Below are 17,170 nucleotides of genomic sequence, written 5' to 3'. Positions count from 1 at the left end.
AAAATTAATAGCATAAACATTTAACCTATAATATTCACACACAAAGAGGAGTAAAAAATATTTTAAGTCTTGATAGAAAGATGGTAAAAAAACGATAAATTAAATGCTCCAAGGAAGGAAAGGTAAGGGCATGAAGGCCAATAGTGAGATTCTAATCCTGTGTAACAACTGGTTGGGGAGAAAGAAGATGGTGAAAGGACTAAAACTGGAGAAGAAAAAGATATGGCAAAATTGAGAAAAATAAAAATATTGGATAATTCCACATTACAACCCACAATAATAGAAATGGATGAACTTTCAGGAAAGACCCAAGTGTAAAAGTTGGGAAGGTGGGGAACAGTTGGTTGGGAGGGAGGGAAACAGTGACACAGAAACCAATGATAGTAAATGTACCATTTATGCTGGTAAACAAGCAATGAGAGAGAAAGACCAGAAAGAAAAATAAGATGACTGAGTCCAGAACACCTTACAAGGGGACAGATAAATGTAATGTACTAAAATGTAGCATAGATATCACTAGGTAAGTGAGGAATGAGGTTGCCAGAGAAGGGACTGGGAAAGAGGAAGCACACTGAAGAAGGTTTAAGAATGGAAATCAGAGCTGGGCTTGCAAGAATGTGACAATGAGAATAATCCAACAACGAGCAGTTTGAATAAGTGACAGGACTTGAAAAAGAAGAGGACAGGAAAATAAGCATACAGATAAAGACTGGGCCAATCCTGACTGACCTGAATGTATACACAGCAAGAGCTTAAGGATATGGAACAAGTGACCAGTATAGAGGAAGTATGGTATTGAGAAGAGTGGCAAATGCACTCAGACAAGGGTACCCAGCTGAGAGCATATCCATTGGAACTTGAGGAGAGAGAGATCACTCTATCAGTACAATCTTGTTGGGGTAAAACAGTTGATTTGCAGTAAGATTTAAAACACATGGAAAGTGACAAGCAATAAGCTGAATTTGTTGAGATTGGGCCCAGAAAAAGAGATGGACTGTTTGAAAATGAAACAAACAAGATTGGGTACCACCTTGATAAGAGACAATGGTTGAATTGTTAGAAAGGAGGATTCTGAAAACATGGCCCTTAATAATGGAGGAATTGAGTTAATGACTAATATGCTGCCAAGAGCTCCAAAAGATTGATGTGTAAAGTTAAATGAATCATATATCAATGACATGCAATCTCCTGAGAATCCAAATATGCTCCCCTCCCAACTCTGTCATAAATGTGTCAATGAAGAGATTTAGATCAGGAAGAGAAATGCCAGCCAAGGAGTTGTCAATGTCAAGTGACCAGGCAAAGTTAGCTTGTAGGATGGAAGAAAACAAAAACGAAGAGTCCAAGGGATCCTAAGCAAGGTTCCATTCATTTCAAATCATTAGTTGAAGACCTGTGTGCATGACCACAAGAGATGCAAGACTCTATGGAAGCCAAAATTCCCAAATGAGAAGAAGAAACCTTGCAGGCAGTGAGAGAAGAAGTCCTGTCTTTGGTTATCAAGCACTCCATAACAGTGAAAGACAGAGGAGAAAGCTGGGCCCTGCTGAAGTTGGAACTGAAAAACACTACAAAATGAATAAGCTACTGAGTGGAGGTGAGATGAGACTTTTCAAATTTGACAAACCAATTGCAGAAGGAGATGAGTTGCAAGAGGCTTGCTGGGAAGGAATCAAAATAAGCCAGTCCTCTATGTAATGGTGAAATTGCAGTCCCATATAATAGGTAAAGGAAGAAAGTGATAAAAGTAACAAGTCTGAGATATCATGTTGAAAAAGAATAAGAGAGATCCAAAGAGTATATTACAAAAAAGCTGCAAATGCAGGAGGTGAAAAAGGCTGTCTAAGTCATTGTTTCCAGAAACAGATTCCACAGGGAAAGCAAAATAAGATTATGGCTCAGTAGAAGCTACAGGTTTCACATAAGATTCCAACTTCTGACATACAAAGGCCAAAATCTCTTTGGTTGGAAGAATGGAGCTTGATGTTACAGTAGTTTTCAGTTTAACTTTATAAGTTGTGGAATGATCCATACCAGAAGCAGTAGTTGTGACTATAAAATGCAGGTTCGTAATGTGAAAAAAAGAAAGATAACTTTCTACAAGAAAACAACAGATTTAAAGCTTACAATTAAATCAAAATGCAGTGTATGTGCAAAAACTTTGCGTGACACCACTACTGAATGTCAAATTGAGAAGTGATGAGTGTAATCTCATGTACAGAGGGAGTCAGCTGCAGTAGGAAGGTGTTTCACATTCTAATTGGTTGAGGGTTGTCACATGCTCTTTAACGTGGTACAATGCAGCTATACTGAGTGTAAACATGTGAAATTATTAAGAGGGAGTCTCAAAACCAGTAGTGAGTGAAAATAGCACATATAGAGGGCAGCACAAATTGAGGAAAGCTAGTATATGAGAGGAGTTAACCCCTGTGTGATGGGCTTGGTATTATATACACATTTACACATGTTAAATATTTATACCATAATTTTTGATGTAGTATGTATAACTTCGTAAATTTAGTATACTTTTAGTCAAAATTGCAAGTCTTTTGTACATAAAAATCAAATTTTTAAATAAAGTATCTTTACAACAGATTTGCTGTGAAAATATCAGTTATTTTAATGTTATGATTAAAGATACTTTTCTTCATCTCAAAAATTATTTGTGTAATCTCTAAAGCCTCCTAAATACATTTCAAAATGTTTGTTTTTAGTAACACTTTGTATTTTGTCTGTTATTTTCTCTATCCAACTACAGGGTGTCTGTTAATTTGACAGATCTCGTAACCACTATAAAAAATAAATATAAATTATGCTTTTTTAATTCTATAATGACCACATGAACACACAATTGTTTAGTCTGAATATCTTAAATTTTATATATATTTTATTATATTGACCTTCCAGTTGTGCCTGTCTAACATCACAGAAATTGCACTGATGTGGTACATGTGCACTCATGTTACCATATCTGAAAATATGAAACTGGCCTTTATAAAGTTATATGTCTTGGCTGTGTTTTAGTGTAAAATACAGTCACATTTCATGTATAATACATTATATATGTGTATACATTATTACTATTAACCAATAAGTTCTTAAAATTATTTTTCATAAAACATATGAAAGTTAATAATGAAGTAAAGCAAATTATTATCTCTTCTAGTTATGAATAATTAGTTATGAGCATTACATATGTTTGCTGCTTGCCATAGGTTGCTAACCCTTAGCAAACTTTCCATGTGGAGGATGTGAAACAAAATTATTTTTTTTTTGGTTTTACATATATACATTTGAAAGAACCAAAAATCCTAAATTGCAATGTAAATATCAAATAACTCCACTATAATTTATCAAAGTTAGTTACTACTCAGTATTTGGATATAAAAATATGTAATTTTGAGCCCACTAAAGACTCAACTTACCAGCTTGAAATCTTGGGTCTAAAGAATGAGATAACATCTTAATATTTCAAAATGTCTGAGAATTCCACTACATGGACATTATGAGCTTATGACTGGTTATTCACATGTCATAGACAGTAGTATGTGTACATAAGGAAGTGATTCCAAAAATGGAAAGAGGTGAGCAGGGGAACTGTGTGTTTCAGAACGTTAGCAAGTTCTCAGCAAATAGATAAGATAGGAAGTTCTTATTTTATATTCTAGCTCGTTAAAATCAGTAATTTGGAATCTAAACTCATACAAAACGATAGACTTTGTATTTGAACATCACAAACATATAATTTGAACCATGCTGCATTCAACAAACAAAATGACCCACAAAAATCAATATTGAGGTGTGTTCTTTTAATATTTACTTCTAAGTTAAGAAACTGACTAATATATAATACTAAAATTTAAATTATAATCAATAATTTGATAGAAAACTTATTAATTTAAATTCATATAATAGTAGCTAAATAAAATTTTGATTGCAAGTCAACAAATGTAATAACATGATATTTGACCAATGACCTACCATGATAGGGTTAAAGCATTGCTTTGGAACTTACTATTTACTTCTGTACATAAGATGACAGTGCACATGAAACAACAGCTTATTTATGGCAATGCAATTAAGGCTATATGCTGCTATCCCTAATTTTGAACTGCCAGCCACAGGTATCTGTCAAGCAGTAACCGTTGCCAACACTTTGGTTACTTTTTACTAAAGCTGAGCAGGGTGATTAAATTGGTTATGTTTGATCATGTTATCACACAGATTAGTGCCACATAATATAGCCAACTTATCAAAATTATAATTAAATTAATTCAGTTCATGAAAATAATTAACTAGTCCAAATTAGTGTTTCAGATTATTACCAATTTCAATTTTATTAAGCAGTCAAATAATTAAAATATTGCTATTATGTCTTTTCATTTTTATCATCAATTAATTCAAGGTTGTCCAACTTAAGTGATTAGCATTGTGAATCACAAACATAAACAAATAATTAAAAGCAGTGTTTCAATTGTTACTATTTTCGATTATTCTTGTTAGAATAATTAGCTAGTTGAATGTAAACAATTAATAAACCAGACAATTACTCTGTTATTAAATTCCATTAAACACCCAGCTCCACTTTTTTCCAAAGAATAGTGAACTTGACTACCGTATTATAACATAATTCACTGGCTGAAAAGATAAGAATATTCAGTACTGGGTTTTATGACCTGCAGATTAAAAATCCTAATCATCAGGTCAGAGAAACAACAGGATAATTTTTATTTCAACTTGTTGCTTTTTTCATATAAATAGTCCTTTGTTCTTGTACAAAAATTATATTTTTTTATACATCCTACCTGTAAAACAAGACATAAGCCTCACAGTTTTGTACAACCTGAGGGTCTACTGCTGTAACATACTGATCATCAAACTCATACCACTGGTCATTAAGATAGTTCAAAGCATATGCTGTATAGTGTCCACCTGAGTTATAAAACAAAAATTCCATTTAGCAAAACAACATTTAAGCTTTCTAGAAGTTAATATTATGAAAAAAAGTTACTACTGTCAAGTGTACAATGATTAACACAGCTGAAACAAAAAAAATGTAATACTGTAAAAAAATGTCGGCCTTAAATTTTTATTATGTTTACAATATTTTGTTAAACTAAACAATTTGAGAGTAACATATGAAAGAAACTGCATTAAGCGAAAATACATTTTAAGTACTACAAAAATTATTATACTGATGATAAGGTAAAATTTTCAGAAACTAACTATTCTCCATTTTGTCTGAAAAGTATAGTTGTGAAGCCAATCAATGCGTATGTTACATTTGAATATAGTTATGAAGTAAACCAATATATATGTCACATTTTAATATAGTTATATGGTAAACCAATGTATGTGTCACATTTTCATGAACAATAACATTAAGATACAGTTCAGTAGCAGTGAAATTAATATTACACAGCATACCTATATAACATCATACAATAATGAAATTAGTTATAGACACAGAAGATACTGATACACTGTATTCATACTTTTAAGTGTCATTGCCCAGTAAACAATCACACCTTTAGTTTACTAGATTTTTGAGTTATTTAACAGTGTTGAAATGATTTTTCTGTTAGTATTTATAACATTAATCATATTGTAAAAAAATCTAATAATTAACTTTGTGTATTTTATTATTTATTAGTATTTTTACATTGTTAGACTATCTGTTGATGAATGCTATACATACTCAGTAAAAGACTGACTAATTTTTATCCTTTTTATGGTACTACCTCAGCTGTTCCAAGCAGCTAGGAGGCATTCTTACCAGTACAGTGATGAATATGATGTAGATAGGCTTAGCTATACAATATGCCTATAGGGTACTGACCTATTGTAACGTCATTTCTGCAGCAGATATAATTACATTTAAGGAATTATTTGCATCCAACATTTTTTACATTGTTCAGATACAGTCACAGTGTAGTCAGTCATATGTTTAGTAAATTACAAATGCTACCCATTTAAGCAAACAAGGTAACTGCCACTCTTTGTTGGGTACTACTGATGTTTTGAATTTTGACATTTGAGGCCTATGGAAACCAACAGATATGTCTGGCCCAAGAAGTCCTAAAGCTGCTGGTTGTTCACACAGTAAGAGCAGTTCATGTTATGAAAACTGGGACATTTTGAAATAGAATGACTGAAATTTATAAAGGTGGTCCACTTGAAAAAATGTTTATGATATCATCAACAACAGATTCTGTGACTAATTTAACCAAAATTAATCTATATCTGATAATGAAGTGATTTTAATTGTAGAAATCTTAATGTATAGCTGAGGGTATTAAAAACAAAACTACTGCTATTGAGGTGTAAGGTGTAATTAAGTGAAGGATTTGGAAAATTGGAGCACTATTAAAGTATACCAGCTTTATTGTGATGTGGTTAAGGAAAACACTGAAAGCCAAGAATTATACAGAGGCATGCACAGGATTTTCCAAAGGAGAGGGGTGCTCACATTTGAAAATAGTTTTAAACACAATCAAATTAGAGCACAAAACAATTCATTATTGTATTCCATTACCTTTTTTGACTACGCAGTTGTTGTCACTAAATTATATCACTGTTTTCTTGAATAATGAGTATTCTGTATTAATAATATAGAGAAAATTAGTTACCCTAAAATAACCATTATTCATTTCTTTAGATTTTGGGGTGTGGAGTGTGCATGCATTTGCCGGTCTCTATAGTGGGTATGCCACTGTTGCTGCTTGTATACCTATATAGGCTTCTTTTTTTTTTAATAGAAAAAATGCAGCATAGTTCAACCGCCTCTCACCTTTTGTGCCTAAGGTGATGCCAATAGCAACAATATATCTACAGTACAAATAATTATGGTAATATAAAAGCCTGACAGTTTTTTTTTACATTAATTCTCCAGTTGTAATGTTGATAACAGTCTTGTCTTACTAATTACAAAATTACTTCACATGAATTTAACATGCAATAATTAAATAATATAAGTAAACAAGTAAAATTTCATGCACACTTTTTACTGCAAGTACACACATATACACACACACACACACACACACAAATATGATTAAACAACTTTCAAACTGGTTAAGAATTTTACTATTTTTGACACATTTTCTAATGTAACAGTAAATCTTTTAATTCAACAAATGAGGACAAAAAACTTACAACTAGCTGTTCCATGATGACAGATGGCAGCAACAAGATCATAGGATGTGGTTTCTCTTGGGCAGTCTGCAATGACATTTTACATATCAAAAGCTACAATTCACTTTTGTTTCTATTGCACATAGTAATCTTACCATTGTAAGCAGTTCCAAGTAATCTTTTTTCTTCAAGTTCAGTTTGATATATGGCTTTTTAGCTCCTAACAACATAAATCAAACTTATTTTTAGTGTTTTTTATGATAAATGCACTACCTCTGTATAACTCTATTCTTTGCAATGTTAGGTCTACACCGCTATTATTAAAATCTATACAAACTGTGAAGGTAGAGAAAATGAAAACATTGGAAACAAACCTCCAAAATCTTGGTAGGAATTATGACTTTTGTAAATTAACGGCTACCACCAAATCAATTAAGTCAGAAAAATGATTACAGAAACAAGGAGAAATGGGCTTTCAGATGGAATTTTATACAATGTAACAGTAACTTTCATACCTATGTTTCCACTAGAAAAAATTATAACAGTAAAGTGAAATGTTATGATGTGGAAGTTACAAACCTCTTGCTATTTTAACTACCAACATTAAATCACTCCTAGCATCATGGAAAAGTCAATGATAAACAACTTAATTTTAAATGGTTGGGGGATGCCCTGAATGAAACATAACTATGTACACACAAAACAAGCCTTGTCCTCCACAGGATTAACCAGTGAGTTATGTTGTTTACATTAGCCCTATATTTATTACAGGCATGTATATCCTAACATTTTACAGTTAAGTTAAAAATTTATTACACAACTATATTGCTAATGTGTATCAATAAGCTTGGTATCAAAACATGATTTATAATTAAAATTTTATATTATCTAAGTTTTAATTCTTTCATTATAAAAAAGAAATATTTAAATTAACTTTTAACTTTAACTTTTCTGTGTCATGTGACACACCTACACTTTGAATTGCTCATTTTATATTTTCTACCCTACAATGGGTAACAGAGTGCCTGACAATTACACATTCACAATCTAGAAACTGACAAAGCAGAAAATAAATTCAGAACCTTCTGTTTGACTAAAATATAAAAGTTATGTCAAACCCACTTGACATGTCCCTTCTGTACCATCCAGTCTTTCAAAAGAAAATGTTAGTAATTCTTTCGTTGCTATTGGAGTATTTAAAACCAAAAAGAACAGGTTTTCTTTACAAGATTTTTGAAAGGGGTTGTTCCATTTTGCTGTTTGTGAGTAGATATGTGGATTAAGTTTTACTGTTTATGATCATGGTGTTCAGCTTCAGATAGTTAATATGATTTTTAAACCTATTTATAGTTTAGTTTGTAAACCAATTAAACTAAATTACAGTAGTTCTGGGATGTCCTATTACAGTACCTGGAATATATATATATTTTTCTAAAATGCATATCTACGTATATAATTACCAAATGTCTGACTTTCTGTTACACTCTGTATCTCCTTAATGGTCACTTACAGAGAAAATATATATATAAATATATTATAATGCTTCATTTCAAGAGTACATTACAAGAGTACATTGTTTTTGCAATTCCTAAAAATTCACGTCAGTATCAACATCAATATGTCAGTCTTCATATGTGCTGAGTGGATGATCTGAAATAAAACATATTAAGAACAAAAATGTTTCTTTTTGGGAAGAAATTACATGCAAAGAAAACAAACAGAGATTCCTCTATCAACTGATTGAAAGAAAGATATCAAAGACTGAAACATGGACAAAAAGAAAGGATAAAGAGAGAAATGTGTTTAAGTACATATTTGCTGTTGTTTGGTTTATATCTATTTTTTATGTTAATATTACATACATGTAAGATTTTACTGTGCCATGTTGAATAAATTGAAATGAATGCAATATCTCCTCTTTGACACTTTTTAAAGAAATGACAACTGTTAAAAACAGTCTTATCTTGTGCTAAGTAAAATGACAAGAAACAGTGGCATCCAGAAGGAAAAATCCCCACTGCTGTATAATTAATCTGAGTGTTTTTACTGTATTAGATGCACCATCAAAACCCAAACAACTCTGCCAATGATGCATTGTAATTAGCCTTTCTTGCTTAAAAACAAATGCAATGCAATTTTCCTTATTGAAATAATGTATGAAATAGCAAAACACTATTATAAACAACCCAATATACAATGCATTCTTGATGACGAGAAACCCACTTTCTTAACCTGAAAATGACCTAGAAAGGTCAAAACATGCCCTCTCCTTATCAGTAAAAGTGTTAATACCCATACCAGCCATTCTGAGAATCACAATGCATATATGCTTAGATTCAAGGGATTGGGTTGACTACACATTTTATATTTATTCCTCAGTATTTCTAGGAAACTTACCATTGAATTGTTTCAATGAGCAGCTGCTAGTTTAAGATAAACATAAATTATTTTGTGAACAAAGAACATCATGAAATAATTGGTTAAAAGTGTCTCGTCCGTGATAGCAAAGAGTCAGAGACCTAATGTAAGTATTAAATGTTTTGTTTCACCGGTTTATTTTTTTTTATTGTTATAAAAGTAACTAAGATGTAAAAATTAGAAAGATTTTACTTTAGGTAAGAGAACTTAAATGAATAAATTAAATTTAAAAAAATCTACATGACTGCCAACATCTTACAAGAGGGGCAGCTACTGGTGTGACTAATTCAATCCTTTGTTTCCACAAACCCATTCCACTGTGATAAATGGTTTTAGTGCACTCTTTCATAGTGTAATACAGCTATAGAACAATAAAATGAAATGAAACTAGATACAAGTAAAATATGGTTTCACTACAGGCTATTCAAATTAAATATGAAAATTATAAGATGAAAACAAGCATTTTTATTCTTAGCATGAAAATTACCTTTCACTCAGACTGACTTAGTACACACTTCAGAAATTCAAAGAGAAATCTTTAGTAGCAATTCTTCATTAAAAGTTATTGTTTAGATAATGTAGAATTTGCAACATTGCTCCATTGAAGAGTAGCAGTGATATACTACGGTTCTGAATCTTGTATGTGTACACTGACGTAGCATGCTAAGTCTTTTGTACAATAGAAATGATCATTTAAAAGAATTAATTTAAATAAATAATTTAAAAGAAGTTAAAAAGACAAAACAATCTTTGCATTTTATAGTAATTATTACTCTTCCAAAAATAAGAAAAAAAAAGTTCATTTTATGCTAATAATGAAAGAATTTTCAAAAACAAGAGGACAAAAACAATAATTATGGCAACCCTGACACTTAATCCTAGTATTTGTACTTCCCTTGATAATTAAAACCTTTAAATAGATGATAATAGCTTGCATTTGAATATTATTTAAAGAATTTCAGGTGTAAATGATTAAAAGCAACTGAATTCATATTTAAGAGACTATTCAAAGAAATTTAATAAAAGTCACCAAATTAATATTTTAAAAATAAAATTAGTTAAAATTATGAAATTAAAATTAACAATAAAACTTTTATTTAAACTAATAAACTGAATGTTCATGCAAATAAGTGACAGTTATATGACAGAAAAATCAACTTCAGAAAATAAATATTACTTAAATGGCTCAACTTCACAGCTTTGTTTTTCATACCAAGTTTTAATTTTTATTGTGTTCCTCTTTCATCAGGAATAGCTGATTTCTCACAAGTGGTTGCAGAAACTGAATGATAGTTGTAAGTGTGTGATATAGTGGGCTTGAGCCTCTATGTTTACCCCTAGCTTGTCAACAGATTAAATATGATAGAGGTTGTGTAGGTGGTCCTTTTTTTTACAGGTACCTTTCTAATGAGAATATACTTTTACCATTCTCTTTCACTTTCTGGACTAAATGTTTTAAAAAGTAATCACTAAAGTTAAGGAGATACTTTCACTGACATATCAACTTTTACATAACAATTGCATTACCTATACTTCAAGTATGTTTCTTACTTTTATGAAGAAAGGGTGACATATCCAGGCCTTCTAATGGGAAAGACACAAAACTACTAATTTTGGAAGAAAACATCACTTCATGACGGAAACGTTTCAAATGAATGCATAACACCTGAAAAAATTTGAAAATCATAAATTATGTGTTACAAAAGAAAAACTGAAAGGAATTAAATTACCAGACTTTGTTTAAAGAAAATAATTTTTTTTTTGATGAATAAGAAAATTATATGAAATATTTTATGTTAACATTACTTTATATTAAGAGCACTTCTATGAACAGTATCAAAAAACAGGTCAAGGGACACATTTACAAATTGAAGAAGCACTTTCAGATCAATCTGTTTGGTTTCAAACAAAAAATATCCAATTATTTTCAAAGGTGTTTCAATGAATACTTTTACTAACTACAAATTGGTTATCATAGCTGCTAGCATAGCATAATACATTACTAAGTTGAAAAACAGCATCTTAATACAAAGACACAAACAGAACAGTATTTGTTGACAAATACTGAGAGGGTTCACCAAAAAAAAAGGAAATAATTTAAAAGATAAATAGTCTAAATAGCCAAAATTCCATGATATTACTTATGTCGCTAAGAATGGAAGAAAAGCTATTTCTAGTTCTTGTTGAAATTATATGGACAATGTACTAGCTTTCTTATGCTTAATTTCACACCAGAATGAATTGGTTTAACATACTAAAAACAAGATGTTATAACAGAATAATCAATTAAGCTTGAAGTAGAAAAATACAGTTTAAAAGCTGTAACTAAGCCTAACTAGTTAGTTAGCCAACAAGTTAGCAAGCCTAAACCTCGACATCACTGAAGCTTAAACCTTGTACTAGCACCTATCTGAAGTAATGTAAAGTGCCCCCATAAATTAATGTTCAGTTTCAATGTAAATGACCTTAGCATTCTTATAAGATATTTTGTAAGATGAGAGTTAAGTTAAAATATTATTGTAGAAAAATATATTAAGTTAAACTGGAAGATAATTTTGTATAATTGTAAACAATAATTCTAATTACACAAAACCAAATACTAAATTAATACACATTAGTTCTTACTTCATAAAAGTGATAATTTTTTGTGTAGTTAATGTAGTTAAATAAAATGTTTTTTTTTTTTTTTAAATTCTGGATCTATATCCTTGTTTCTCACAAAATATATAAGTTGGGACTTGTGTAAAAGTAGCAACTACATCTTAATGGTATTTTATATAAATATCATTTGTAGCTGGTTGGTTACTCCAGAATAAAATAACTTGTTATATACTACTAACAAATTTTAAGCAACATAACAACAAGATAAAGAAAAAATGTTGACATCATGTCACAAATTAAATAAAAATAAGTGATAAGTTCTAATGTGTACAAGAAATTCAATCATTCATTCAAAATATCAACATGGTACATTCTGTAGGATAACATAAATAACTAAAAGAAAAGACAAAATATTCAGTACAAAAGACAAAATGTTTGAGATAAAAATATCTTAACAGCACTTTTTTAAATCATAGCAGTTCAAAAATTTAAGCAATTTAATATTATAATGTTTACAAAAATACAAAATGATATTATACAATGAAATGATAAACATTCCACCTTTGTAAAAACGAGTGCTTAAACGGGTACCAAAAATCCTAACTGGATACCTGGATGAGTAATTCAGACAAGTGTTCAGGTGCCTGAAAACATCTGGCAACTATCAACAGAACAGTTTTAACATGTAGAAGACAAGACAATATAAATCATGATAGCACACAATTTAAATTTACTTTGTGAATGAATTTTTTTTTCAGCAAAAGCATATCTGAAACTGCCTATAATTATGAAAGGTTTGACAGAAAAATGAAAAGAGCACAGTAAATGATATAATTATAAATGAAAGATGGAAATAATATTAACCCCAAAACCTTTAGCAACAATCATATATACCACAATATTGGCTGCAGTAAGTATTCTCACCATTCTGCATGAGGTACTGAAAGAAATTCAAACAAACATTTCTCCATTTTTTCCAGTTAGTAATGAGCACTAATAGAATGGTCATGAAATTAATATCAAAGTATAAAGCTTCCAACTGTTTCTTCAGTTGAGATACTACTTGACTTGTTAATGCTGGTAGCTGATAACAAAACAAAGTAATCTTCAACTGCACACCTCGGCTGACTGTCATCAAATAATATCCATGATGCACAGGCAGTATTTGTACATAACGATGACACTTAGGTTACATGTATGTACATTATGCCATCTACAGCAGCCTGTCATTATAATACACACTGAAAGATTAAAATATCTCTAAGTGCATCTATGCTGTCAGAAAAGTTAAAATAATTAATGGGTGAGGCTTACCTGGAATATTTCAAGAACAAAACTTTGATAATTTCTAATTAAGTTTAGTGTGTGAAGTGAAACAACATCTCTAATTCAGTGATTGCCAAATTCTAATACTCTGAATTATGAGGAGCAGTAGCCAGCTGCTACAATTGAAACAAGTTAAACTTGTTATACAAAAGAGTAGAAACTTCTGGAAGACATACTTATATTGAAACAATAGTTTACAATTACAAATTGCAAAGTCACAAGGTCTGAAAGTTTCCTTTGAATAACAGGTCTCATTTCTGTTCTATAATGTCAGTTGTGCTACACTATGAAATGGTGGTAAACATGAACTGACTGCATGTAATAAATCAGCCGATTATCCTTTAACAAAGAAAATTTTAAACTAAGCAATTCAAAATTTGCTGATTACATAATTGATTCTTTGTCTCCTATATTCATAATTGTCAATGGAAGAGGTACATGTCAGTATGGTATAAACAAGTTCTAAGAGCATAATGAATGACTGAATACCTAGATTTATAAGGTATCCAAGGACTTTTGTACACTTTTAAACTTAAAGACCAATAACATACTAATCAACGTCACTGGCCTGAAACTAGAATTTAATCTGAGTCTCTATCACTATGATTGTTTCAACTTTCATCTTAACTCTCTCTGTCATGACTTTCTCTGCTTGTTTTTGATTTCTGCTTACTGTTTTCTCTTAAAAATATTAGTTTGTCTGCAGCTCTGTTTATATTACTTCGTTTTAAACTTTGCATAACTTTTTTTTTAATAATCGGGTAACAGTTGTGATGAGTTGATACCTGGGCTTCTGGGTGCCCAGTGGAAACAGTTGTAATAACATAGAAAAAGTACTCCTACTAAGTAGTCTGAAGATACTAAATTCTAGAATAATTTTTCCCAAGTGGCTATGTAAGGTACATAATTCTTGGTGGCACAGCACCAGCTCACTTGTGACATATTAGTGTAAGAAGGCACACTATTTGGAAAACACCACTCTACGTATAAAGAAAGAAATTAATTTTTCACCCACACTGCTTTCACAATAAAAACTAATTTAATGAAGGTTATAAGCTTCTTACACTGAACATATAATTCTGACAAGAACTTACTTCCATGAACATAATAAAGCTATTCTTTTTCAGTGCTGCCTTCTACTAAAAAAATGTTTTTTGCATGCCACAAGTCTCTTTCCTCTTAAATAACTCTTAGTTCACATGGTTTAACCATTTCACATACGTAAATCATCAAGCCAGAGACATCCACCAATAGACATGTTTGATTACATATGGTGATTGGTTCAGTTTTGAATTCAAAACTCAACTGCTGGGAACTAACATCCATACAGGTGTAGGATGAAGAATCCCAATCATTTCTACACCAGCAGAACACTACTATGCTCCTCTCAATTGAATGGAGGCACTATTATTTATATTGTATATCTCTCATTTAGGAGGATACTTTCATGGTCCAGCAGCCATGAATATTATGAAAATGAATTGAACAGGATAGTTAAATTGCAGAATTTAGTACAATTCTAAGTGATGGAAGTATACCTGAACAGGCACCACTCACTACAGAGTGAGATCCTGAGCAAAACAAGGAATAGGCTTCTGAAAAACAAGATATACATAGCAAAAGAAAGAAAACTTACCCAGCTACAGTCTCATTGAAGAGTGAAGGATGGCAACAGGTGGAAGATAGTACCCTGACAAGGAAGAAACAGCTACCCAGATCAGAGAATGGAAGATGAACATATAAGAATGATATGGTTGAGGTGTATGTAAAAGGGAAGGTATCAGGTTTGAGTTGTAATGAATTTAATATTTTTTTAGAAATATATGTAACTTATATTTTTAAATATGTATTGTGCAAGTCCCACCTGTTCTATAGTCTGTAGAAGAATCTCAAGCTTAAAAATCAATAATATATACGTGTATGTAAATATCAGTATTATTGTGCCAACTGAACTTTCAAGAATCTTACCTAATGAGTAGAAAAGATAACCAACCCAACACACTGAGGGAGAGTTTTAATACATTGTTGGGTTTCTACAGTCAGTATATTATAATCCTCAGAAGCTGTAATTGTGATAAACAATTATTAATTGGGAAACTAGAACAGGAATGTTTACAGATTTTGAATATTACAAATTACGAGGCCTATTAAAAAAATACGCGGACTGTTTGAATTGCGTGGCTCCAGTTGGTTCCAGGGGAATCTGCTTGGTGTCGCTAGGTTCGACAGATCAGTTGATTATGACGCCATTTCCCGATTGCAGATATCTTCATTTGTGTATTAGCTACGCGGTTTTAAGTGAAGTGCGATTTTTTCGTTTGGCGGATTACAGAATGAATGACCTGAAGGAGCAACGACTTGCTGTGAAATTTTGTGTTAAACTTGGAAAATCTGCGACTGAAACTTTTGCTATGCTTAACACGGCTTACGGTGATATTGCTATGAAGCGTACGGCATGTTTCAAGTGGCATGAATGTTTTAAGAATGGTCGACAGTCCATTGAAGATGATGAGCGTTCTGGACGTCCTTCCACGTCAACTGACGACCCACACGCCGACAAAATCAACACCCTGGTGCGGGCAAATCGACGTTTGACTGTCAGGAAGCTTGCTGAAAAGTGTGGGATATCAGTTGGATCTTGTTACGAGATTTTGACCAAAAAATTGAAGATGCACCGCGTTGCTGCGAAATTCGGCCCTCAGAACTCGTGAGTTTTTAGCCAAACACTCGATCACTGTTCTTCCCCATCCCCCTACTCACCTGACCTTGCTCCTTGCGATCTTTTCTTGTTCCCCAAACTCAAAAGACCCTTGAAAGGAAGAAGATTTGAGACGATTCCCGAGATTAAGGCAAATGCGACGAAGGAGCTGGAGGACATTACAAAAGAAGCGTACCAGGAATGTTTCAACAAGTGGAAACACCGTTGGGATAAGTGTTGGCGTTGGGGAGAAGAGTACTTTGAAGGGGTCCCAGACCTGTAACTTCTAAATAAAGTACATTTTGTTTTATGACATCAGTCCGCATATTTTTTGAACAGACCTCGTATTTAACTTCAGTGAATTAACTTTGGATGCAAGTATTTCTATGAGCACAATAGATATTATTGTTGGTGAAAAACTTACGTGTGCAACAAGCTAGCTAGCTGCCAAGAGATGTGTACAGTGTATCAACAAAGAATTGATTTGCTCTTCATGAGTGTCAGTTAAAGATTCAGTTTGAGACCAAGACCACTTTGGTATTGTTTGTAAGTCTGTAAATCTTTTGTGTATAAACCATAGGTTTTAATGACCATTTTTATAAACTGTATTGTTGTTTGTATATTAAAATATATTTGTGTTAAGAAAGAAAACTGTGTGCCTCAATCTTGTTGGCAAATATAATAAATTTGATACATATTGACATTTAATTAACTTCTAAATTCAAATTAAAATTTCCAGCTATTTGAAATTGTAAGACATAATGTATGTAACAGAGTTAAGACACCAGAATTTATTACTGGAAGAAAGAAATAATGAATAAAAGGCCAACTAAATCACAAGCTGAACCCAATAGGAAGGAAGAAAAGAAAAAAAACATAAACAGAGAAATGGTAGAAGAGAACGAAACTGCATTTCAAGGTTACTTCATTGAGCATGTACAGAACAGAAATATCATAGAAATAAACAGCTGAGGAAACCAGATATGTGCCAGC

At 31.7% G+C, this 17,170-nt stretch overlaps 1 protein-coding gene across 4 annotated transcripts in view; it reads right to left on the bottom strand.

Moving 5' to 3' along the window:
• Positions 1-17,170, bottom strand: part of LOC143230746 (ubiquitin carboxyl-terminal hydrolase 20-like) — an 81,910-nt gene that overhangs the window by 14,676 nt on the left and 50,064 nt on the right. For all 4 annotated transcript variants that reach the window (XR_013016614.1, XM_076464837.1, XM_076464838.1 and 1 more), the window contains 3 exons: positions 11,104-11,218; positions 7,156-7,221; positions 4,806-4,932 (listed from right to left, as the gene is read on the bottom strand). Coding sequence is in view for 3 of the 4 variants with exons in the window: in XM_076464837.1 (XP_076320952.1) it covers positions 4,806-4,932; positions 7,156-7,221; positions 11,104-11,218 (308 nt within the window). In the remaining variant the exon portion in view is untranslated. The remainder of the gene's footprint in view (positions 1-4,805; positions 4,933-7,155; positions 7,222-11,103; positions 11,219-17,170) is intronic.

Source organism: Tachypleus tridentatus, chromosome 10 (genome assembly GCF_004210375.1).
Source record: "Tachypleus tridentatus isolate NWPU-2018 chromosome 10, ASM421037v1, whole genome shotgun sequence".
NCBI lineage: Eukaryota > Metazoa > Arthropoda > Merostomata > Xiphosura > Limulidae > Tachypleus > Tachypleus tridentatus.
This window is presented reverse-complemented; position numbering and strand designations above follow the sequence as displayed.